This window comes from Hetaerina americana, unplaced genomic scaffold (genome assembly GCF_022747635.1).
Source record: "Hetaerina americana unplaced genomic scaffold, ioHetAmer1.1.p SCAF_48, whole genome shotgun sequence".
NCBI classification, from domain to species: domain Eukaryota; kingdom Metazoa; phylum Arthropoda; class Insecta; order Odonata; family Calopterygidae; genus Hetaerina; species Hetaerina americana.
The window spans coordinates 654,955-680,000 of record NW_027287073.1 but is presented as its reverse complement, the minus strand read 5'-3'; the positions used below and the strand labels follow the sequence as shown (position 1 = coordinate 680,000).

The following is a 25,046-nucleotide window of genomic DNA, read 5'->3' as shown; positions in this document are numbered from 1 at the left end:
TACAGTATAGTGGGTTTTCAGGAAGCATTTTCTGCGCCAAGGCTTAGAAATACAAGGGGTATTAAAATGGTCTCCTTCCTATACCTACCTAAAAATAATAATTATTAGTAGCAGTTTACCTTGTTAGGGTAGGTATTCAATGGACCCTGGCACTTCACATTTCTGTACTTCTAAGCCCTGACTAATGCCATAAGAAATATCCTTAAATCCTAGACTACATAGAGCAGTAACTCCTGCTTTGCATCTGAATACTTTCTAGCTCTCTAATTTCAAAATCATTCAAAAATGCCAATTATTTTCCTTCCTCTACCTTGCTTTCCCAGCATTCCACCCTCAATTTCGATCTTCAGCATCTCATTGCCTCTCAATATCTACTGCATTCTTTGAATTTCTCTGAACAACCTTCTGCCTTCCCTTATTTCCATGTCTACAACTTCATCTTTGGTTATCATTTCCATCCATTTTATTTTCTCCAAACCATATCTCTAAAACTTCCAAAATACCCTTATCATCTTGCTTTAATGAGAAAGCCATGCAAAACTATTGCATTTTTCATTAATTTTGTCAACAAAGTTTTATTAAGTATGGAATACTTAATTTGAAAACAATTAAAATAGAAAGAAATGAAATTTCACAATGGAAAAAAATTAACCCTTTTTGAGACGGTTAATAATTTTTTTCTTGACAAGAACATGGTTTCATACATATAGTCTACTCTATGCATTATTTCAATTAAAATAAATTCTTCTACAACTTCATTTTTTGAGTTGGGGCTCATTGGTATTACTGATTGAAATTCAATCTTTTTCTTAGGAAGTTTCAAGGGGTACCTCACATGGATATTAAACACTATTTCATTTGATCAATTTCCATCTCATTATATTAGTGAAAATTGGTGGAAAAAATTAAAAGATGTTAGGGGTAAGGGGTATTCAAAATCAAACACACTACATTTTAGCTTACTCTTCTTCTTTTGAATTACTTCCATCACTTATCATCCCTCCTACACAGCTGGTGATTATCCACAACCAAATATGGAGCTTTGTTTCTATATTTATAAAACGTCATGAGTGGATCATAAGTTTTTTAATCTTTTAATATACGAGTTCATTCCCCAATATCACACGGGATGTTCAACAAAGACTGATCATAATCTATAAAACCTTACCATTACTCATCCTTTGAATTTTGCAGCCCCTGTTCAAAGTAGTCCCTATTGCATTCAATGTGCATGTCCAAAATATTTCCCAGTCTTTGAAGGCATGCTGGAAGCCATTTTTTGATAGGTCTTTCAAAATAATCCCAGCATTTTTCAGCACTCATTCTGATGATGAAAAATACTTACCATGAACTTATTTTTTCAAATTAGGCAACATGAAAAAGTCACATGAGGCCATATCTAGTCAATATACTAGCAATAGATGAGGAATTTCCATGAGATAGTCAACAACAACATTTCTGATGTGCAACTGTGTGTTACTGTGGTGTCATATCCAAACTGTTTCTTTGAAATACAGTCTTTTGTGATTAATGTGACCATGGAGATTTTTATGAGCATCTCTATAGTATACCCCACTTACAGTTGTGTGTGCTGGTACAACATTCTGATATACAATGAAAAATTATGTAATCATAACTTTCCCAGCAGAGACCACCACTTTCGATTTTTTTGATCTTGGTTGTGCTAGATATTTCCACACAGAGCTCTGCTGTTTGCTTGTTTGTTTCCATGAAGGTATTTCTTCACATTGGGTAACAGGAAAAGCTCACGTGGGGCAAGATCTGGACTATGGAGAGGATGAGAAACACACCTCACACTGATTTTCATGAGTTAATCAAGATTTTGCGCTGGGTTTCATAAAAACCATCCCGCACAAACATGTATCACGTGTAGCTTTCCTGTCACCAACGTGTGGGTGGCAATAAAATGAAATTTTCAATAATTCTGATAGTGCTCTTGATGCTAATCTATTCAATTTTCTGAAATTGTCTTCCCTCTTTTGACATTTAAGACCATCTTTTAGCTGTGCTCTAAGGATGAACAGACTCTCCATAAGCCACCTGTAGCATTACATAGGCTGAGGATATGTACAGGTGAAAGTAAAATTTAAATGCAGTGTTTTGGTAAACCCATGGTGATAATAATAATATTAATTAATTACTAATATTTCATGTTTCAAAAACTATTTCTTCATTATACATGTAATATTGCATAATGTTCATGGGTACATTATGTAGTATTACATGTATAATGAAGAAATAGTTTCTGAAGCATGAAATATTAGTTATACATGTAAATAAATTCTTTGAGTGGTAATAGTTTAAGTTTTATTAGTTTCTCACAACTCGCTTCATACTCAATGATTAACTTTTAAATAAAGCAAGTTACTAAGTGCATATGTATATTACAATCGAGATATTATGCATGCACTATAAGAAGATAAGAATGCTAATATATCACAGCTAGAATGCTTCACCTTCAATGAGAAAAGGAAAAATGATGACATGCCAAAACAGAAGAGAAATAACAAACAATAGATGAACTAGACTATTTACAAGGTAAAACTGGTTCAGCATATTATATCTGAAATAAATGACATTATTTGAAGTTTCAGTAAAGCTGCCAGCTACCATCATATATCCTGAGATATTTTCCCCCTTGAGGCATTGTTGCTCCCCTGTGAATGCCATTAGTGAAAGGAATGGGCATCTGGATTTAATGTCAGGCTAATACCTGGCATTATTAGGTTAACTTCTTGGTTCCTAAAGCCAGACTACTTTGTTCCCTATTCAGTCTCAAGCCAAGTTTTAGTCGGAAATTAAAAAATGCTGAAGTATGTACGTAATGCATTTACATCCAATTTATTTTATTCCCTAATTCTCTGAACTAATATCATTTTAAGCTTCTTATATGAGTAATCTTAATTGAATCTTTGGGATTATGGAGGTAGGCTGAGAAGAATAAAGAGTACATTAACAATTTGTTCAGAAAAGTTTTCCACGGTACCAAAAAAAAGGATTTCACCCCTGATTTGTGAATTAAGGAGTTTAGCATAGGCCAATATTATTTGATCCTAGGACATTACAAAGTAAAATATAGGATAAGTCAGAGAACAAAAAATCAGCTATTTCAGAGTTCCAAAGACTCCACAAACTCTTCCACACTATAATAGCATTTATACCTCAGAAAATGCTTGAAATATTTCTTCAATGTACACCTAGAAGGAGCAGATTTTATGCCTGATGGCAGATATTTGAAAATTGTGATGGGCACATGAAAGTTACTCTTATCATACATAGCAGAAGAGAGGCAGAATAAATGTACATCAACACTCTGCTGAGTATTATGCCCATGTACTTGAGCATTATTTGCGATTAGGAAGTGAGTGATTGGATATTGAGATTGATTAGATTATACTTGAGAGAATTGAATACTGAGATTGAATAATGAGAATTAATTGCTATAACATTTAAATGACAGACTTCATTCATATACAACCTTAATATTGAGTCCTTGGCTCATTAAAAATTGACTCCTGGGGGTTAATATTTAGATACAACTATAAATTTCCCAACAATTTGTTATAACTCTTGGAATGGGAAAAGACACAACCAGTTCCATAAAAAATGGGTGATATACACATTAATTAAATCATAAAGCATTTGAATTCGCAATCTATTTTTCAACAGACATTTCACTCACACCAACTACAATTTTAATCTTTTACTAGTAAAGCAGCCTTTTCTAGGGCATTCATCATAAACTAAAAGTTCTAAATGCGTGCTGTAGCATGCAGACAGCATGTAGCAATGGCTACATGCTACTCATTTCAATCAATGAGCAAGGCCCATTATTTTTCATCAATTAATCAAATTCCAAAATGCAACCATGCTGGAAAAATTGAAAGTAGGTAATTAAAATTTATAATTGAAAAAGTGAAATTATTCTTTCCTGTTGAGTCACCTTGATAATTGGATGAAATAGGGATGTGTGGGCAGGAGAACCAACCTTGCGTCGGTGAATACCGGAGTGGCAGTCATCACAGACTCGGACTGGTACTCCCAGGTAGCCCTCCACCTGCTCAAGCAACACTTGTTACACACTCTTGCCCAACAAAGCATTCAAAGTGAGTGCAATGGGCAGCCAATGCACATACATAGCAAGCGATTAAAATACAAAAAGAATGCACATTAAAGTGTCTAGATGAAGCTTTTTCATTGGAAAGGTGGTCACGTGCGCATCCACTGGAATGGAGCTCTTTAAAAAAGAAAGCAGAGCACACACACATACACAAACATGGCAAGAGTACAAGAGGTCTATTGCGCAGGAAACACTCACTAGGAAGAAACCTCCACTCATTATATAATCAAGCAATATTAGGTTCCAACCAAATAGAACTCGGAGAAAATTACCTTGTTCATTCATTGCCAAAAATTCATTAGAATTCTCTAACTTTTGCTACTCATATGATTATTATCTCATGATTTTCATGTACCACAAGAACTGAACATTAAATCAATCAGGAGTTACATATTTTCAATCCATAATAAGGCCTTATTGCTGTTTCTTAAATTCAATAAAAAAGATCCATTTTAACCCTTCAAATGAATTGTTCACGCACTATCTGTATTAGTCTTGAGAGAAAAATCGTGTATCATTAAAAAAAAAATTTTTTGTATGAGACCAGCATTGCTTTAGTCAAAAAATTATTATTTTATGAGAAAATGACAATTGGATCAAATTCATAGGGTTAACTTCATCATTGTGCAATAAAACAATTAGAAATTCAGTGCAGGTTGTGAAATAATTAACTTACATCCCACTCACATTTGGCCATCACCCACACAATGAAACATTTTTGTTATTATAACAATAACTGGCAGTCAATTTATAGGGAAAATAATTGTTTTAAATTATTACTTGCAGACGATGGGATATTACCATATATTCTAGTGAGTTCCAGGGGTAAAAAAAACTACAAAAATATCTAACAATAAATTATGAATTTAAGAGTGCCCATGGAAAATTCATTTTTAAATGTAAAAAAATTAAAGCATATTATTTTCTACTAACTTAGTTCAATTAGAACCTGAATTTCTGAAAAAGTTACAGATAGAGTAAAATCACAAACTAAATCAGAGAGTTCATTTTAATAAATTAAAAGTTATTTAGAAGGATATTGATTTGAGAACAAGGTGAATCTCTTCCAATGGGTTTCATAATTAAATATCCCAACTACTGTTTATCCAATTCAGCCAATGAAATTACATAAGACAGTTAGTGCAGAATTTATGCAAATTCAATTTTTTGGCGGAAAAGAAATCTGGATCACAATTGATTACAAAATACATCACTTAGTACAACCAATTTGCATTGAATAGTGACAAATAAGAGTTTTTCTCAAATTAAAGACAAGCAAGCTTATTCGAGCCAAAAGGAATCACTTTAATTACCACCAAAACTCATTAAAATTGCAGATAATTTCTCATTTCTTTGGATTCTCCTCAACTTTAAATTTCATTAACTAATTATGTAGAGCAACAAGCCCACTACATAAACACAAATGATTAAACAATATATATGACCTAGAAAATGGCTAATGCTAATAAGCAGAAGTGACAAACAGAAGCAAAAATTATAGATATTAGAGAGTTAAGGAATTCGATGGATAAATTTCAAAAAAAATATTCACAGGAACTTTCTCGAACCTGAGATGATTAATATAAGAATTCCTAAATGAAACGCAAAACTACAAAACCTTAACTATATACTCAAATGTCCCTGTGTTCCTTCCAATATCTACTTTGTTCTTGGAGATAGATGCCCACTGCAATACAAAAAAAGTAAAGCCACAAGATACACTGCATCCAGATAAACTTGAGCTTATTTTCAGTATCAACACAGTGCTTTGGAACCTTAAAGCAAAGTTTGGAAATACACAAGTACCCACATTTTACTGTTCCATTGATATCAAAAGTTTATTTCTTTTTGGCCACTAAGGTAAACACAATAACTGATGTGATTCCACTGGTATTTTTCACTGGTTAACAGAAAAAGGGTAAGCTTTAAAAGATAAAATGAATGCCTATGATTTGTATGCTAACATGAAAGCACATACGTAATGACCTGTGAGTGAAATATTCAGATTCATGACATTTCAATGGGATTTACAATGAACACATGCACTCAAGCCTGCACATCTAATTTAAGTAAATGGTACTAATCCAGCTACAAAAGTTAATCCTTTCCTAGTCTACTCTATGATTTCATTCATTTACAAGTGCAACTAAACATGCTCACTCAATTTACAAATGTCATTAGACACACTTGGTAACCACCTTCTTTGAATGCAGCCAAATGCTACCATGCAGAAATAACTGGTACTAAGTGAGACGCACAAGTTACTACTCAAACCTTGAGCAACAAACTCATTCTGACCAAGGAAAAAATGTTTATACTGAGAGACTTTTAGGAAAGTTGTCCAGTTCTAATGCACAAAAAGCATGTAAATTTGGATGATTGAATAATAATTCCCGAGACATTGGAGGAAAAGTAAAAAAATTTTGTGACGCCCACGCACGTTTCAGGGCCAGAATGTGGCCCCTTCATCAGAAGAAGAAGAATGAATTGAAAGTGTACTGTTCCATAGTGGATAGTGGTTCATAGTGGATAGTGGTTCATAGTGGATAGTGGTTCATAGTGGATAGTGGTCCATAGTGGTTCCATAGTGAAAGTGTACTGTTCCATGGAGCGGAGTTAGGTCAAGGGGAAGGTGCCCAGGGGGTGGTGGGGAAAGGCAGCCAGGGATAGGCTACGATGTAATAAGTAGGAGCAAGATACTTAAATTGGAAATGAGGAAAAAATAATATTCTAATTAAAGGAAGTGGAGACAATGAAGGTTAAAGAAAATTTGAAACCTTTGAGATATTTAAAAATCCTCCAATCTAAGCCTATCATCCTGCTTAAATAACCATGTTTCCGCGCTGTACATAACTACGCTCCATATAAAAATAAATAAATGAATAAATAAATAAATATATATGTAAAATATATATATATATTTATATATATACAGTATATATATATATATATATATATATATATATATATATAATATATATATTTATTTATATTTATATATATATTTATATATTTATATATATACAGTATATATATATATATATATATATATATATATATATATATATATATATATATATATATATTTATATTTATATATATATTTATATATTTATATATATACAGTATATATATATATATATATATATATATATATTTATATATATATATTTATATATTTATATATATACAGTATATATATATATATATATATATATATATATATATATATATACTGTATATATATATATACTGTATATATATAAATATATAAATATATATATAAATATAAATATATATATATATATATATATATATATATATATATATATATATATATATATATATATATATATGTATACACATTTAGTGTAGTTATGTATGGTGCGGAAACATAGTTATTGAAGTAGGATGTAGCATGTGTGTTTACATATATGTATATCTGATAGGGTTGCAGTAGTCCAGGGGTAGAGTGCTGGACTACTGACCAGAGGGCTCAGGTTCGATTCCCAGGCAAGCCTCTCTGGGCACCCTCAGCTCCACCTAAGCTATACGATTTTTTGGGAACCAGATCTTCCTGGGAAACCATAACCAGCACAGGGAAAGGCACTGCCCACCCATACCCTGATGTGTGAATTTCGCATGCCGTCTGGCTTAGTACTAGGTGAACTCTACCATTACCTACCAAACCGACCTTCAGGCATCAAACTCACTTTTACGTAATTATGGTATATGTATTCACATTTAAATGTCTTTTAAGAAATAATCAAGTTTTCTTACTGTCTCAACAATATGGCTCTAGCATATATTATGCTCAGATCAGGGGTATCCCAGAATCCTAAACTTCCTCAAGTTTCTTCTGACTGTGACATGGGTTTATATGGTGTGTCAATAATTTGATTATTAGAATTGATTTGTTTTTTTCATTTCCTTCCTTATTGTCCAAGATCAAATTCTCTTCATTCAGACTACTCTGTCACACAGGTGGTAAGTGATCAATCATTTTATTTTCTCTTATCTTCCCAGTCATCTGGAAGATAGCCACTTGCAGCTCACATTAACATAGTCAATACATTGGAGCAACCTCATCAGCATTAAATTAATTTCTTAATAGATATATCTTGATTAATTCTATCAAATTCTTAATCTTCTAATGCTTAAATATTTTGTGACCTAAATTTACAAGCTTGCAATGCAGTTCATTGTCATAATGGCTGCTTACACGTTTTAATTCAGTAATATATTGTTAAAAGTTTACAAATAACTTTCTGATTTTAAGTTTTACAAGTAGTTGAAGTTAGATGGAAAATTTTATGCAAATTCAAAAATTCTGTGGTGAACTTGGTGAAAAATCATTTAAATAAATTTGTTAACAGACTTCACCAGCTTCAGCATCTACCAATCAATTCATCTTCACCAATAATTTCAAATTAAACTTATGCACATTTACTTGATTTCATGATTTATATTATATTCAAGGACTTTATTTGGCACAATAATCTGAGAAGCAGACTTAGGCTTCTACTTGAACCGGTTAATGCTTGAAAAAATTTGTACGAAAAACTTGCACCTTGAGTTAACACTTCTACAATTTATGAACACTATGTCTGCCATATTAATTATTACAGACAGTAAATCCCCAAGTGAACAGCAGAAATAGCATATTGGAGTGGGTATTAGAGTAAGCAACAAGAGTCAGCAACTAAGGCTAATGGGAAGAGATTGAGTGGATAAATCCTTGGCCCAAAGTCTGAATTGTAAAGAAGTTCAGCATTGACAATTAGTGAGTCTATACGATTTTTTTAATTAACAGATAATTACCAAATCAGTAAGGGTTGCCACTTCAATTAATTAAAACAGGGAGAAAGCAATGGAATGCAAGTGTGAGCGTTTCACATTGATCAGATGAAGAAATGCCTGACCTTGAGTCGGTGAGCAGAACAGAGTGCACAGATGACTCGACCACAACGCCGACAGTGGTGACGGCGGTTGAACATAGAGAAGGACACCATTTGGCAGCACATGCATACTGTCACCTGTCAGGGAAACAAACCCAATCAGTTTGTTTTTATAAAAAGATAAATTAGGACATTATATCCATCGAACATTCAACATTTTCAGATACCTTCACCACATAGAGACAAAGAAACTGCAATGGAGATAACAGAGACGAAGACTATTACAATTTTCCACCAAATATTGATTTATTTCCAACTAGTTTCGATGTATTACATCATTTTCAAGTCTTTCTTTCAAGAAATAGTCTTCATCTCTGTAATTATGAAACAGTTTCACAACATCACACCTGAATCTGTAATTTATATGTAATGGAGATATTTTTGTGAGACATTGGAATTAAAAAATCAATCAAACATTAGGAGTGATGTAACATGCAAAACAAACCAATTGCGATTTAAAATATCATGTGAATAAATTTTAGCCTCATATATGTTTTGAAATATTATAAATTGCATTCTCCTGCATTAATGTAGTCATGAAAAGAAATTTGCTAGGGAAAGGGTAAGGATGATGGAGTGTGGAGATCAAAAAACTGTCTTTGCTTAAGAGAGAAAATTAAGGTCATCATTTGCTAATGGATTGTTGTGTCTGGACATTTATGAGTATTCACTTTCCCATGGGACAATTTGTGACGAATTTCAGCTGACTCTACATTATTCTCATGCCTTGCTCTTCATTGAAATATGAATTTGGCAAAGGGGGTGATCACTGGGCAAAGTGCCCCATCACCTCCTTGAGGATTTCCACATCTCCACATTCACCTCCTTATGAGCAAGTTTGGGTAGGATATTTGAGAAAAAATCCTAAAAAGGATAAAAGAAGCATCACACCAACTATCAGATCATAGTGACACAGAGTAAATGCAAGTGGCAATCCAAGCTGCAATCTGAGAATGAAGTAAAGCCATTCATTCAGAAATTTGCTTGTATTTCTGTGCGGCAATCTAGCAAAACATAGACTTCTTTTTTTTCAATCATTGTGCCATCCTCTGTCATCGTCTACACTTTATTCCTACATTGGAGGAACTTAAAATTAAGTCTTTCACATCATATGCCCTTTCAGCTCCTTCAATCCCACACATCAAATTTCACAACTCCCCTATAAAGGTGAGGGAATCCCCATTGTCAAATAAGGAGACAAATGCTTTTTAACAGAGAGACCTGGGCTCAAAAATATTAGTGATTATTCAAATACTTTCAGCCAAACCAAGGCTGTAAAACAAGTAAGCCAAGGTCTACTGATAGGCGAAGGTAATGGCTCCCATTAAGAAATGCCATGAATCAATTCTGATGAAGGCATCACCAGAGTAAAGACACTTATTTAATCTCAATGTCATTCTGTAATTCAATTATTACAACTTGTATACAGGAATTAACATCGCTTCATTGTGACTTCAATCTTGTCTTATTTTGGTGGAAGTATATATGAAAATTAAATTTTGCTTTTTATTACTTATAATGCATGGAAAGATATTCAAAGAGCATTTCAATCAATTTTCCTTAAAACTTAAACTCATGAGCATGTCCCAAAATTAAAAAGTTGAAACCAAAGTGAGGATTGTCATGTCATTCATTCGTCCAATGTAATAGACCTTTCAGGGTATTGTTACTTAGGACAATAAAATTATGTGACATTGCATTTAATCTTAAAAGAAGTCAGAAGGATAATTAAATGAAAGTACAATTAGCACAGTACTAATAAAATTAAAATACTTAACTACATAAATCTCCACACTTTACTTTTAATATAGCTCAGCCATTTTCAGTACCTCGGTATCATTACCGAGAGGTCTTCTTATTTCATTACTACGTCTATTTTCCACAGAATTAAACCACATATGATTATTTTCAATAAGCATACTGCATAGAATCATGCCAAACAGTGAAAAATAATTAAATCAGGGACCCAAAACCAGAAGCTATCTACTCACAACTACAGTATTTTCCCATCGATAACACGTGCATTATCTATACAAAAATGTCCAGATGATCGACAAAAATAACGATTCAATTGAAAAAATCCAAACAATTACATACCTATGTACACAATAATTTAAAGAAGAGTCTTGCAAAAATAAAATAGTCTGGAAGCATGCCTTTCTAATTGCATTCTATTTTATACAGATCTGCTACTGTTACAGTTATTTCATCTCAAAAATCCATGAGAAAAAGGGCGCATCGTATCCATACAAATTCATGAAAACCACTAAATTTTAGATGCACGTTATACATAAGGTGCGCATTATTAATGGGAAAATACGGCACTAGTCATCCATTTACAACTGCTCTAAAAGTAATGAAAATATCACTAAAAACTTTATAAAAATACCTAATTAAAATAAATTGGGTGCTAATGTTAACATGAGATTGATTGTATGAGTTAAGTACAGGAACTTGCACAAAGCAGGTTTGTGTTACGCTCCTGGAAGGATTGAGTCGTGTGTGTGTTCTTTCACGATCTCCAGTTCAGGCAAGTGAATTCAAATGGTGCATGCATGTGGATGGCAAACCTCATCATTGGGGACCCACTCGGCCTTGGTGGGCACCTTGGGTGGCGGCATCAATTCAAGAGAGTGGACTGAGCCAGAAGAGGAGAGCGAATCGGCATTAACCCTAGCCAGTGATAGAGTGGATGTTGACAGGGACATCTTGGTTGAAGGGGGTGGCACGAACGGATGGGCTCCCTCATCCTTCGGCACCTACAAGGAACAAAAGATAAAGAATGACTCCAGTGAGAGATGTATGGCCTTTTCCGTTCCGTTTATATTGCAAAGACCACTACGACCCCAAAATCATTGACACTCAGTTCCAACAATTCTTAAGTTGTGATTATAAACAAGTTTTTAGTTGAATGAGCATCTGAATTGACATACACCATCAGTAAGATCAACAAATTGTACAAGGAATTAATAACTTCGCATACATTTGCACACTTTTCTCTTTAACATAACCAGTTTAAACATTATGCAAACAATATATGCACATATTTATCATTATTAGCTAAGGTAGGTCATATTTTGCATAATTTTGCTGTTGACTGCAATGAAAATTGGAATTTAAACATTTTACTCAAATAAAGAAAAAGGGAAAACACAAAATGAGAAGTTATACAATTATTTATAATACATAAATATTGAAAATAGAATGAAAATTAATAAATATGATACATGAAATGGAATTGTAATAAGACGGAAAAAAAAGGCAAAATGTAAAATACAGGCACTGGGTTGAGTACATCAACAACTGTTGCAATTCTTAATTAAAACTGTTCTACAATAAACTACATCAGACATTTTGATTTTGATAATATCAACATTTTTTCCTTATTAAAACAACAAATAATGGGCTGATCATCAGTTAAATGTACATAATATGTAAGTAATTATCCTAAATTCAGTCAATAAAAGTTACAACTAGCAAACAATAGCAATACATCCAAAAATTAATACAATTTTAATTTAAAATTTAAATAATCTATCAATTTTACTTTCTAGATACATTAAATGCATATTAATACTGACGGAAGAAGATGAAACTACATATTTATTGATTGAATATGCTAAAAAAAATTTTAATTTGATATGGATTCAACTGAAGTTTGAAAATGAAAAAAAACAATAATGACTCAAAATGTAATATAAAAAAGGAGGATTAGAAATTAGAAGAAATAAATTATTCCAATCAGACCATCCCTCTAAAAAACATCCCCTCTTGTCTATGAAAACAGGAATTACATTTTTATGCATCCCTCAACTTTTTCTAGCAAGAACCAGGGAATGGATCAGTAAAATGGACCAAGTGCTAGTATGAACCCTCCTGACCCCTCAGTGCCCTCACCTAGACCCAGGCGAGGCAAGACAAACACCTTAATGGCCACCCCATGAATAAATCTGACCCCCTCTTACCGGGGCGATGCTGCTACACACACGGAAGTCAAGCGCCTTGGTGGCATATTGCCTCAGCAGTGAATCCACATCCCCTAGGGTGATGCCACGGCACTTGGTATTATCGTTGGCCTTCAGGTGTGGTCTGACAAGTGCCAGTGCACCCTCCAGTGCCTCCATTTGCACATTCATCAGCAGCTGCTCGACGATGAGGAGGGGGTGGGGGGCCAGGTCTAGCCATGACCATGATGATGAGTGGTAACCCCCTCCTGACCTGCCCACCCGTCGCCGGTTGCCCAGCAGCAGACGGTGGGACACCATGAGGAGGCCCAGAGCCCACTGTTCATAGTGGCAGACCTCATCCTCCGAAAGAATATCTCGGCACGAGTCGAGGAGGAAGGAGAGGACAAAGCGGAGGCAAGGGGCCGAAGGGAGGAGAGGCAGCGATCCCTGGCACACCTGCGCTGCTCGAACCAGTGGCAGCAAGCCAAGGAGCTGTGAGAATAGAAATAAATGACTTCTGTAGTTTATGCTTTCACACTTGAGAAGCAGTAAGGATTACTGGAAAAATAATTACAACAGAGTAATCCAGTATGAGTGGGGAGAGGGCAGTTAATTTGGGATTAGTAGTCTTAATATTGAATACAAAACTGGGAGAAGCCCCAGATAGTACCACCCACATCTTTCAATTATAGGGAATAATAAGTCCAATGCCTTCCTCAGTGATACCCAAAGTGAGTGAATTATATTAGTGAGGGAGTGAACTATAGAGAACATTTGGCCATCAACCAGCTTCTTATCCTCTGGGCACTATAAGCTTTGCGATACATTTCATGCACAAAAGACATTCCTAGGGAACCACAGGCAACAAAGTGGCAATTATTTACCTCCCCTTAACCTGAAGGGTGAGTATCATACACTGTATGCCTAGCATAAGGAGTGTCATAGCCTCATGTATCAAACCAACCTTCAGGAGTTGATAACTGCAATGTTTAACACAAAGAATGCATCCCACAAATATCAGGGTTGGAGGAAAAAATTTAAAGGACTGATTCCTCTAAGCAAATATTCATAGAGAGAATTTTTAGGTTTGTGGCAATCAATCACAGTAAATGAAATTTACTTCATCAGTTTCCACAGAAATTTAATGAATGAATGCCATCCATGCTTTCCAAGCTAATGAATCATTATCATGACAGCTTTGATAATGTCATGTGAGCATTGAAATCACGGTCAAAATTTTTCAACGAAGATGTCTGGAAAAGAACTCAGTTCATTTATATCAGTACAGGAAACATGTACGGTTCAACAATAAAAAGTCTAGATAACTAGATGAGGCTCACCTTCTTGGCATGATCAAACTCAGGAGGGTCTGCATCAAGGAGGAGGCCCACAAGTACATTGGGGCCAATAAGATCCATTACCAGATCATCACCATCCACCTGTGGGTCTCGCAACGCCATCCACTTGAGAAACAATGGCATCTGCAAGAGAAGAGGGTACCTTTCATTTCAATGACAGTCAACCACACATTTAAATATGATCACTTCAGAAGTCAAATTCCAAAAGAGTTCCACATTACTAAGAAAGGAAAAGGAATTCTGTTCCAGTATCACTGATGCATCACAAATTTATCAAACATACTCGCTAAGAATATGAACTGTTGTCTTTTGAAATAAATACAGCTGGGCTGTGTTATATTTACGTATATGTGTTATACTTTCTTCAATTTACTTCTTTGAAAACAACTTTTATTAGACTAGATATCCCAAACGTTTCTAAATAATGTGCAGTTTCTTTGAAAATTTCATATGTTCTTGTTGGTCTCAGGATTTTAGTAAATTCATTACATGTAACACACAACTGCAAAGAATATATTTTATAATGGAGGCATTGTGCATGTTGATGCAGTACAAATTTCTCTTTTTAAACTCCTTCAATGCAAGCACCTACAACTGATGAGTGAATCATGGGATCCCTGCTAAACTTGTTTTGAAAGGCACACAATAATGCTATACAGGTGATTCTCATTAAATCAGTGAAGCAAAAAACATATTTCCAAGCTAATTATAAAGGATTCATGCTGAATAATGTGCTTTGTGAGCAGTTATTATTACCAGTAATCTACAGGTTAAGGTAGGTTTTCAATGGACAAAGACTACACAATGGTACAGTGATACATTTCCTTGACACACAGCCTGAAATCTCACACTACAATAAGCCCTACTTCAATTCCACATACTTCCTCCCTTCATCTCAACCAACATGACAATCCTATTCCTACCACTTCCTTGCTTGACTTATATCCTCTCTTCTCACATTCTTCAACATGCCATCACCAATCAGAATGCCCTGCATCCAAATTTCCTGCTTCCTTTGGATTTCTCCCAACAATCCCCTCTTTCTCCCACCATGCCTAGCACTACCTAGTATGCATTCCTTTCAACTTCACCTTTTCCATCCGTCTTCTCCCCCATATCTCAGAAGCCTGCAATCTACACCTATGATCTTACTAAGGACCATGTCCTGACTAGTGACCATCTGCACCATTAATCGACACTAATATCAAAGCTTCAATAAATCTTTTCATAACATCACCACCCCAAGTCCCTGTCATCTATCCCCTCCTTGTAATAGTATTAGTTATCAGGGAATATAAGAAGGGGGGAGAGAAACCCGGCATCAGTGCTAGCCTACTCTTAACAGGGCACCAATAAGGCTTTTAATGACAATTTAATGTCCCATCCAATGGACAGCATATCCTCTTTAGGTACTCTCCACATGCCATCCCAAGGAGGGATGCCACTGAAAAATCCTGACACTGCTGGGATTTGAACCTGGGCCCTTGGGGTGTGAAGCCAGCACTCTAGCCAGCGCAACATCCCAATTTTCATCCTCCTCCTTGTGAAAGCTTATTTACAAAATACAATTCTTCTTCTAATGTCCCAGCTGTTTTGATCACTTTGGTCCAAAACACTTCAAAGATACATTAACTGTTCCAACCATTATAATTTATGAACTCCTATTTTAATACACATCTAACTTGGATTTTCTCTTTCTCAAAAATCACATAAACATTGTTTTGTGTACATTTATTCCCACCAATTACATTGGCTTTCTAATGAGCCCACCATTACTTGCAGTCCCTTGGCTGACTGGCAAACTAAAGAAACTTAAAAAAAACTACCGGCAAACTTATTATTGTTACAAGCAAAAAAATGTCCTTTCATTCAACAGTAAAACACCTTTGAACAGCAATTCCAATATGTAGTCCTATGGAGGATATGAAAACCAGTCAAAATTTCCCTCTTCACGGATATGGTGAAGGGAGTCTTCATGAATTATTGACTAACCTGATTTGCTTGAATAAGTTTCTGGAGAATTACACCAGGATCGGTCTCCAAGAGTTGAGACACATCATGCCAGTTCTTCACCTCGGCTGATTTGACATGGGCTAAGATCTGCCAACAGTAAAAAAAAGATGCAAAAACACAAATTAAAAGAAGGGCTCAGTAAATGTTTAAACATTAAAGGCAAATTTCAAACATCAACAGGACAAATTTCTTATGAGAGTGCATTAGTGAGAAAGTCGTTGAGCATCTCACTGATAAGGTAAAGACATTAGGTCAATAAATTTAAACATAGAAAGGTATATGACATAAATAAGAAATATTTAAGCCTCTGATTAATTGATTGCGATGTAGAGCAGATATTACAGGAAATTTAAACAAACACGGCTTACAAGAAAAAAGTATCCCATCAGAATACAAAAGTTTTGAATTAAATGAAAGGAAGAGTTCATATGGTACATTCTTAGCATTTATGATAGAGGAATACGTACAAAAGGCTTAATTAGATGAAAAATTTTAATTTAGTGCTAAAATCATTGGGCTAAACTGAAATTCAAGTCTGAATACCTTAATTTCCTTTTGAATGATTTAGTCAAGAAGAGAGGAATTTGGGTTTAAATCATGGTCAAGGCAAATGATATGTTGAACCATGAAATTCTCATATTTGTGTATACAATACTGTGTGTGACAGCTAACTTTTCTGCTCAAGAATTTCCTGCATTTTCTTCAAATTTCTAACGCTAATGGAATATGTGAATGTAATGTTACAAGGAAAGATTTCGACTGATTGATTTGTATCCTAGAATATTGTCTTTTTCATCCTTTCCTCTTCCTATGCTCTCCATGAAATTGACTAATGTCATTGTTAATGTTCATGTTAAAAAATAAGCAAGCTACCAAGGGAATATCCATGTGAAGACATGAGAAAATGAATATAGGGTTATGAGAAAGTCTAATTAGGCAGCTCTGGTTCCCTTTCATCCCTTCATAGAGAAATGCTCATTTTATCTTCCTCAAAAATCATTGCTGACACTTGAGGCCTTTTAATAAGAGTTTCTGACTGTGTTTGGGAACAGCTTTCAGGTGAATTCAGGAATGTGATATCCTACACAGTATCATTCATTGGAATAATATAGACACCAAATTCTTCCTCCTCTACCTCTGGAGGCTGTCCTATCTGCCTCTGCTTAATTTTGAAAGCTAATGTAACTATTCTTCAATTTGATCATAAAATCCACATCAAATGCAATTATTTGTATGAACTAATGCATAGTAGTAGTATTTAGGGGAGGCGATTGACAGCTGAGGTCATTGGCGCCATAGGGGATGGACAGGAAAGGATGAAGGGTGGAGAGAAACCTGGCGTTGGCATTAGCCTACTCTTTCCAAAAGGCACCAAGGGGTCCGCAACTTAACATCCCATCTGACAGACGGCATACTCACTCAAAGTGCCCTCCACAAAGCACCTCAAGTAGGGATCAAGATACCTCTGAAAAATTATTAACACCGCCGGGATTTGAACCCGGGCCCTCTAGGTGGGAAGCCAGTACGTTAGCCCCCGCACCATCTCGATCGTCATGAACTAATGAATCTCGATGATAATATAAATAATATTATTTTGAACAGCTGAAGTATGGTAACAAACATGATGATAAACATGATTAAGTGTAATGAAAATAGCTACAAAAACTACTAACACCGAAATTTAGAGAATGTAATGGTTATTATTTCTGGATATACATGATCTCAATTGTGAGATTTAGCTCGATTAGTCATAAAATTATCAATTTTATTTTTGTAAACAATACTCATATAAGTGTGTAGAAGGTATTAACTGACATAGTTGACTTTGCAGTTTATTTAAGGAATCCTTTAAAAAACCATTAACTCCAGACCACACCTTCTCATACACTTCAATCTTCCTTAAAGTGTCCACCACAAGAGCCTTGGCGGGTGGAGGCACGTCTACAGCCTTATTGCTGCAGAGGGATAGCAATGCCTCACGGCAAGCACCTTCCTTGCTGGAGGCCCACATGGTGATGTTTTGCAGCACACAAGCAACACGAACTACTGGGTCACGAATTTGTATGCCATATCTCCAAGGTTCTTCAACTCCTGCAATTTGAAATACAAAAGTTTTGAGTCTCATAATCAACTATTTTTATAGTCAGAGCATAACAGTAATATAAACCATAAACACAGTAATCAACCCGAAGGTCTGTTTGGAGGGTGATGGTGGAGTTCAAACAATACTAAGCCCAACTGCGTGTGAAATTCACACATCAGGGTAAGGGGGCCAGTTCCTTTCCCTGTGCCGGTTATGGTTTCCCAGGAAGATCTGGCACCCGAAAAATCACATAGCTTGGGTGGAGCTGCAGGTGCCCAGAGACTTTCCCGGGAATCAAACCCGGGACCCTCTGGTCAGTAGCCCAACGCTCTACCCTTTGACTACCGCGACCCACTATAGTAATATACAAAAATTAATCTCTACACATTAAATCTTAATAACTATCAAAACCCAAAAATTTATAAGGATAAGAAACATTCCAAATTATCATATGCACATGAAAAAAAAACTACAATGCCTTAGCCATTAAGGACTTTAAACTAATTTCTTGTTATTTAATGAATAACATTGGATGGAAGAAAATGAGTATGTAGTGAAATCCTCTAGCAACCCATTGAACTGGAAAAATAATTACACTTTACACATATCCCACTTGTCAGTCAGCCACCATACATAAGTGATAAACTTCCAAATGGGAGACATTACTGCTTCAATATTCTTTGATTCCACAGAATCAGAATTGTGCCAGCAATGGGCCAGCTTAGCCTTAATTACAGGTGTAGCAATTTTAACTAGATGAAACACTGCACTTATGTTTTTCTGGCACAGGTTTTTGTTAATCACTTATAATAACACTTAAAAAATTGATTGATTTAAGTTATATTTCATTTTATTTTAATATATATTGATATTACTTTTAAACGGTTAAAAGAAATAATAGCAAAAACCTGAAATTTTGCAGAAGTATTTGCAAAGACATGAAACCTTTCCAAATAATAAATTGTATTGAATTTTTTTCAGTTTTAGACTTTTTTTATTTACATTTACTGCATCTGACTGCATAAACAAATTGTTGGAATTTGAATTATTTTATTATCATCATGAAAGATATTTCATTCATAAAGCAAGAATGTGTATACACTTTTCAAGTATTTTCCTCCTCAAGCCTTGATTTAACATTAGCCTTCAATTTAAATATTTTTTCATTGGCCCCTTCAAAAATGTAAATTTGAGGTATAATTACACATATTTATATTTGAAGATTTCCCACCATTTTTTTAAATTTCTCCTTAGCCGAATAGAAAAAGTTACCAATATTTTTTTAAACTAACAGATTCATTAATAATATTAAAAAATTACATCGGAAAATAAAATATGACTTTTATATTGCTGTAATTTCTGTAATATTTACTGAAGTACAGTCGAACCTCAAATAGGGAGCATACTAGTAATTCATTCCGGGATATTTCTCATAAAGCAAAACACTCGCTAAGGGAAAAAAATAATTTCCACATAAATTAATGTAAAATATTATAATACGTTCCATGCTATAAAAATAAATAATGAACAAGTTTTACTCAAAGAATATTATATATATACAATGTTTAGGACAATGGATCATCTTCATCTTTTTTTCTATCACGACATGAGCCAACCCGAATGTGAAATCAATTTGTAAAAACAAAAAATAATCAGAATAATTAGTTATTTATTTATGATTGTTTATGTATCTAATTCCTATTCACTAGAAAGCTGCCTAGAGACATTTATTTTTGCTGACGTTTAAAAATTTTGTGAATATGCAACTCGGCGATATCATTCAATTAATTTCTGGCATGCATAGCCACTACCTCAATATTAGAGTGATGCTTTGTACCAACTGTATGATGTAAAAGTTTCCCACAACCTCCACATTACATGCAGCCTGCTGTTTGGGACTTTACACTTCTTGAAGGCTTATGGAGTTTCTCATTGGTAAATGAGCAGCGGTTAAATTTGCAAATTGCCAATTGCAAATGATATCAAATAGCAGCAAGAGATGGCATTTTATTGGCTTATGACCAGGCAATGTATTCTCCTCTGCTGTTATCTGTACATATATAGGTTTGCTTCGGCATCTTCTTTCTGGAGAGACCTGTGTTGTAACAGTTAAAAGCCTGTTGCAGCAGGTAACCCTTTGAATTTATGAGCTTGTTGAAGTCACCGATGAAGTTCTCTACTTTCTCTGCTGCCTTTGAGTCGGAGTTTGCTGCTTCACCATGCCGCACAATACCATGGATGCTGGTTCTTCTCGTACACTTATCAAACCACAGATGGCTCCCCTTAAATACTTCTTTGGCCATTGATGATACTGGCATTTATTTAATGAGATTGGTGAAAATCACTTTTGCCTTCTCACAAATGACATTCTTGTTAACAATGGCCCTTTGAGATTGCTTTTCGTTTAACCATACGAGAAGCAACCTTTCACTGAGTGTGCATATTATCTGCTAGTTTCAGAGTTCATGAGAATGAGGTGACTCATTCAAGAAAATCAAATGGGAAAAGACAAAAAAAATTTTGCTTTGATTAATTGAATCAAACTGATGGCATATTTAATAAATGGTATTCTGCCACTCACCACAAACAAGTGGTATTACCAAGGATGCAGCTAAGAAAAATGGTGACTGCATAAAATAATAAGAGCTTTATTTGGAAGTATTAATACGCCCAAAAATAAACTGAAGTAACTTCATTCACCTTACATCCAAACAAATATGCTCACTTTGACCCCTTTCCCAAATTTAATGCTTCTATGACCTTCTTGCATAGACTTTTTCTGCACGAAGAGCACCCCTAGCGTATACCTCTAGCCTTATAAAGGATTTGGATATTGGAGTATCAAATACTCCTTATTATACCTTCAAGGACCCAAGGGGAAGGTTTCATAAAGTCTCATTAAACTGAAGATTAATTTTAACCCGTGGTTAAGGTCAAAACTCAATTTTATGATCGCTAACATGTCCAATACCGACCATAAAACTGGTCAATAACTGACAGATGGTGTTCCTACGGTTACAATTTTCACATTTAATAATGAGCTAATTTGGTTATTAAATTGAATTTTTTGATAATCAAAACATTAAGTTAACATTCACATTATTTAACAATTGTATTTAATGAGAAATTATAAAAGCACGCCTAAGAATAGCACACCTTGTTTGCAACATTCAAGCACCTTTTCATCAAATCTGAGTACTAGTAGCAGTATTTAGACGACCGACAGCTGAGGTCATTTGCACCATAGGGGATGGACAGGAAAAGATGAAGGGTGGAGAGAAACCCGGCGTCGGCATTAGCCTGCTCTTTACGAAAGGCGCCAAGGGGTACGCAGCTTAACGTCCCATCCGACAGACGGCGTACTCACTCAAAGTGCCCTCCACAAAGCACGTCAAGTAGGAATTGAGATACCTCTGAAAAATACTCAACACCACCGGGATTTGAACCCGGGCCCTCGGGGTGGGAAGCCAGTATGTTAGCCCCTGCACCATCTTGATCCCCTCAAATCTGAGTTCATCCACAACACTCTGAGAGCAATGCATGCAGTTTACTTTGATTTCATATTCTTCCTTATCTGGCCACACAAAAAAAGATCAAGAATAGCAAAATGTTGGAAAGAAACAAGGCGATAGGGGTATTAAGTACCTTGAACTACACTTTTTTTAGCATTCCTCGTAAGAGATTTACACCCCAGAGACTCACCATGCCATTCTCACACAAAGACTCACCTTTACTTGGCTCCCTCGAAGATATCTCCCACTTGATCATATCGTGGAGGGCAACTACTTTGGGCTCCCTGTGCAGTCTTGGCTGGGGGATCATCCGGAGGATTGCCAGCAGCTGCTCTGAGGGCAATTTGTCCACGGGCAGGAGAAACAGGGAACCCACAACATCCCACAGCTGTGACGATGGCAGTCCCTCAGGACTGAGTGCTGCCACCATTTTAATGCCATGGTTTATCATCTCTGGATACTCTAGAACCTCTTGCAGGAGGTGTTTGAAACTCGTGGCATGTGGCATCAATGGAGGTAGCACAACCGACACCCCTGGGGCATTGGCTATCGCTGCCACAATGGCCAGGGGCCAGCAACGGAGTTCAAGGTATTCAAGGATGGCACTGGGTGGAGGGCCTCCCTTCCATGACCAAGACGGCTGGTTTGAGGGCAGGGGTTCACCCTCAACATCCCACTCCCCTATGACTTGAACACAATCCAAGGTGATTCTTGGAGCAGACCTGGATCCAGTGACTTTAAGCACCACATCTGAAATGGCAAGAGTGACTTTAAGTACCATATTTAAAATGGCAAGAGGTCATCTCACTTCCCTATGAGCCACCATTCAGAGCCAACACCAAAAGGTCAAACAATGTGTCCTCTGTGGAGGTTCTCAAAATTATTATTAGAAATTTTTGTCAGCTTTTTCCAGTGAATTACAAAACTTGCATTTATTGAATTAAGTTTTGGAGGTGTTATGACATGAAAACCTGAATATCATCAAAAAAAATGTATGGAAAGAAGAATGAAAATTACCATTGAGAAAAAATGCACATCTTCCAATGTAGGAAAAAAATAACATAACATTTGATGATCTGCATGCATTTATATTAATATTGCACAATTTCAGAGTGATATTCATTGATATTTCAGAGTGTAAGAGGGTGCCTCGATAGCTTAATTGGCTAAAGCACCCTGTGGGATGTCGAAAGATCTGGGTTCAAATCCCAGTCAAGGCAAATGATTTTACAATTTGGAATTCCTGCATTAATATAACCCCAAATTATGGCAAATACATGTTTATTTCAATGTAATTTTCAATTCCCTGAATCTATACTTTCTGTGGAGGTCCCTTCTAATTTATAAAAGTACAAGTTTTACAACATGCGGTGGGTAAACTTTTCCACGTGCCTCTTTGGATAGGGAAAAGTTTAAGAATGTATTGAGAATTGGAAAATTTATCAATTTGGGAGTAGAGGTCTCATGTTGGCAATGGCTGTTCACTCACAAAAGTACATGCTACGAATTAATTTTCCCATTTCTGCCAAAGAAATATTGATAGGAAAAAATTAACCCATTTGAATATTAGATTTGGTACTTCTAAAAATGATACAGATAAAACAAAGACTAACAATAAGCACACAACGGGGTAATCATTAAACTTAATCGTCTCAAATGTCACTTTGTAGAACTTGACAATCATTTTTTAAACACAAATATGGCCAGAAAAATACTTCATAAATTTCACAGAATTTTATTTCACACAACCAATTTCATCAAATAGACATCTTCACCTGTCCTCACCTGAAGATGCCAACTATTTGATGAAAATGGCCAAGTGAAATGTTATTCCCTGCAATTTTAAGCTTTTTCCTCGTAGTTGTCAAAAATATTTCACAGAATAGAGCCTGAACAAAAATCGCTGAAATGCAAATACAGCAAAACTGCTCACAAAAATGTGCACTCCTTACTCTACTAGGAATTCCAAAAATAAGTGTTAACTGCAGAAAAATACAAATAGGAGGAATAAGAGAATTTTAACTTTGACATGCTTAATTACATAAGAATTGTCTAAATACATCATCAACATGAGCAAATTCAAGAGGTCCAACAACCGAGAAAAAATAGGAAATTGTGTAGAAGGTTATAAAAATGATGCAAATTTTAATTACGGAAATACAGAATTTGACTGTACATTTTTATGTGAAAAAATGAAGCAATCATTCGTCAAACGTGACACTTGCAATATTTTTAATGCATTATAGCACCGGATTGCCAAGCATTCAGTACCGTTTTTGGGATACAAATACAAATTTGTATTAATCCTCACCTTTTCTTCTCATTACTTAATGCTAGCACAAACACCAACCTTGTGCAGTTGTCAACCTCACAAGGAGTTGATTGAGGTCATCCTTGAGCTGCCCACTTAAATGCTCAGCAAGGCACTTGACAAGGCTGGCACAGTTATCCAGAGGTGCCGCACTACCCTCAGACTGGATGGATTGGGAATCATCCTCCAAGGCAGAGTGGTAGAGACATGCCAATCGTGGCACAGTCAGGGAATTGGGCCGGCAGCTGTCAGAGCTGAATTTGACATTGGTGCTCAGGAAATCGGAGGCAAGGGCACTTAGGTGGGTGTCCAGTGTGGTAGGTTTGGCAGGAAGGGCAGTTGCCTTGGCATCCCATGCCCGTCCCACCGTGAGCGCAAAGAGAAACCCAGGGTGGGGCACGGGAGTGGGTAGGGTAGGGGGCCAGAGAGTACAATGGAGCGGGAAGGGCCAGGCTCGCATCACCGACTGCAAAGGGGAAAGATGAGAGAGCGTTAACAAGACTCACAAAAATCAGTTATCCATGGGCACTGCTCGAGCTGTTTGATAACTGGTTAATGCATTAAAACAGATTTTCACACATTTAAGAAAGATACAGATAATACTATATATAAAGGCATTAATTTAATTTTGATAAACCATATTATGCATGAGTTAGTTTGTCTCATTTTGTGATTCACTGATGTTTAACATCCCCTAACCTAAAACCGATACCATAAAAGAAC

General features: G+C 35.6%; 1 protein-coding gene across 1 annotated transcript in view; it reads right to left on the bottom strand.

Moving 5' to 3' along the window:
• Nucleotides 1-25,046, bottom strand: part of LOC139693377 (uncharacterized) — an 82,686-nt gene that overhangs the window by 11,320 nt on the left and 46,320 nt on the right. The window contains exons 18-26 of the mRNA XM_071591505.1: nt 24,363-24,789; nt 22,229-22,762; nt 18,294-18,508; nt 16,397-16,504; nt 14,387-14,527; nt 13,065-13,538; nt 11,670-11,858; nt 9,064-9,177; nt 4,010-4,078 (exon numbers count right to left, since the gene is read on the bottom strand). Coding sequence (XP_071447606.1) covers nt 4,010-4,078; nt 9,064-9,177; nt 11,670-11,858; nt 13,065-13,538; nt 14,387-14,527; nt 16,397-16,504; nt 18,294-18,508; nt 22,229-22,762; nt 24,363-24,789 — 2,271 coding nt within the window. The remainder of the gene's footprint in view (nt 1-4,009; nt 4,079-9,063; nt 9,178-11,669; nt 11,859-13,064; nt 13,539-14,386; nt 14,528-16,396; nt 16,505-18,293; nt 18,509-22,228; nt 22,763-24,362; nt 24,790-25,046) is intronic.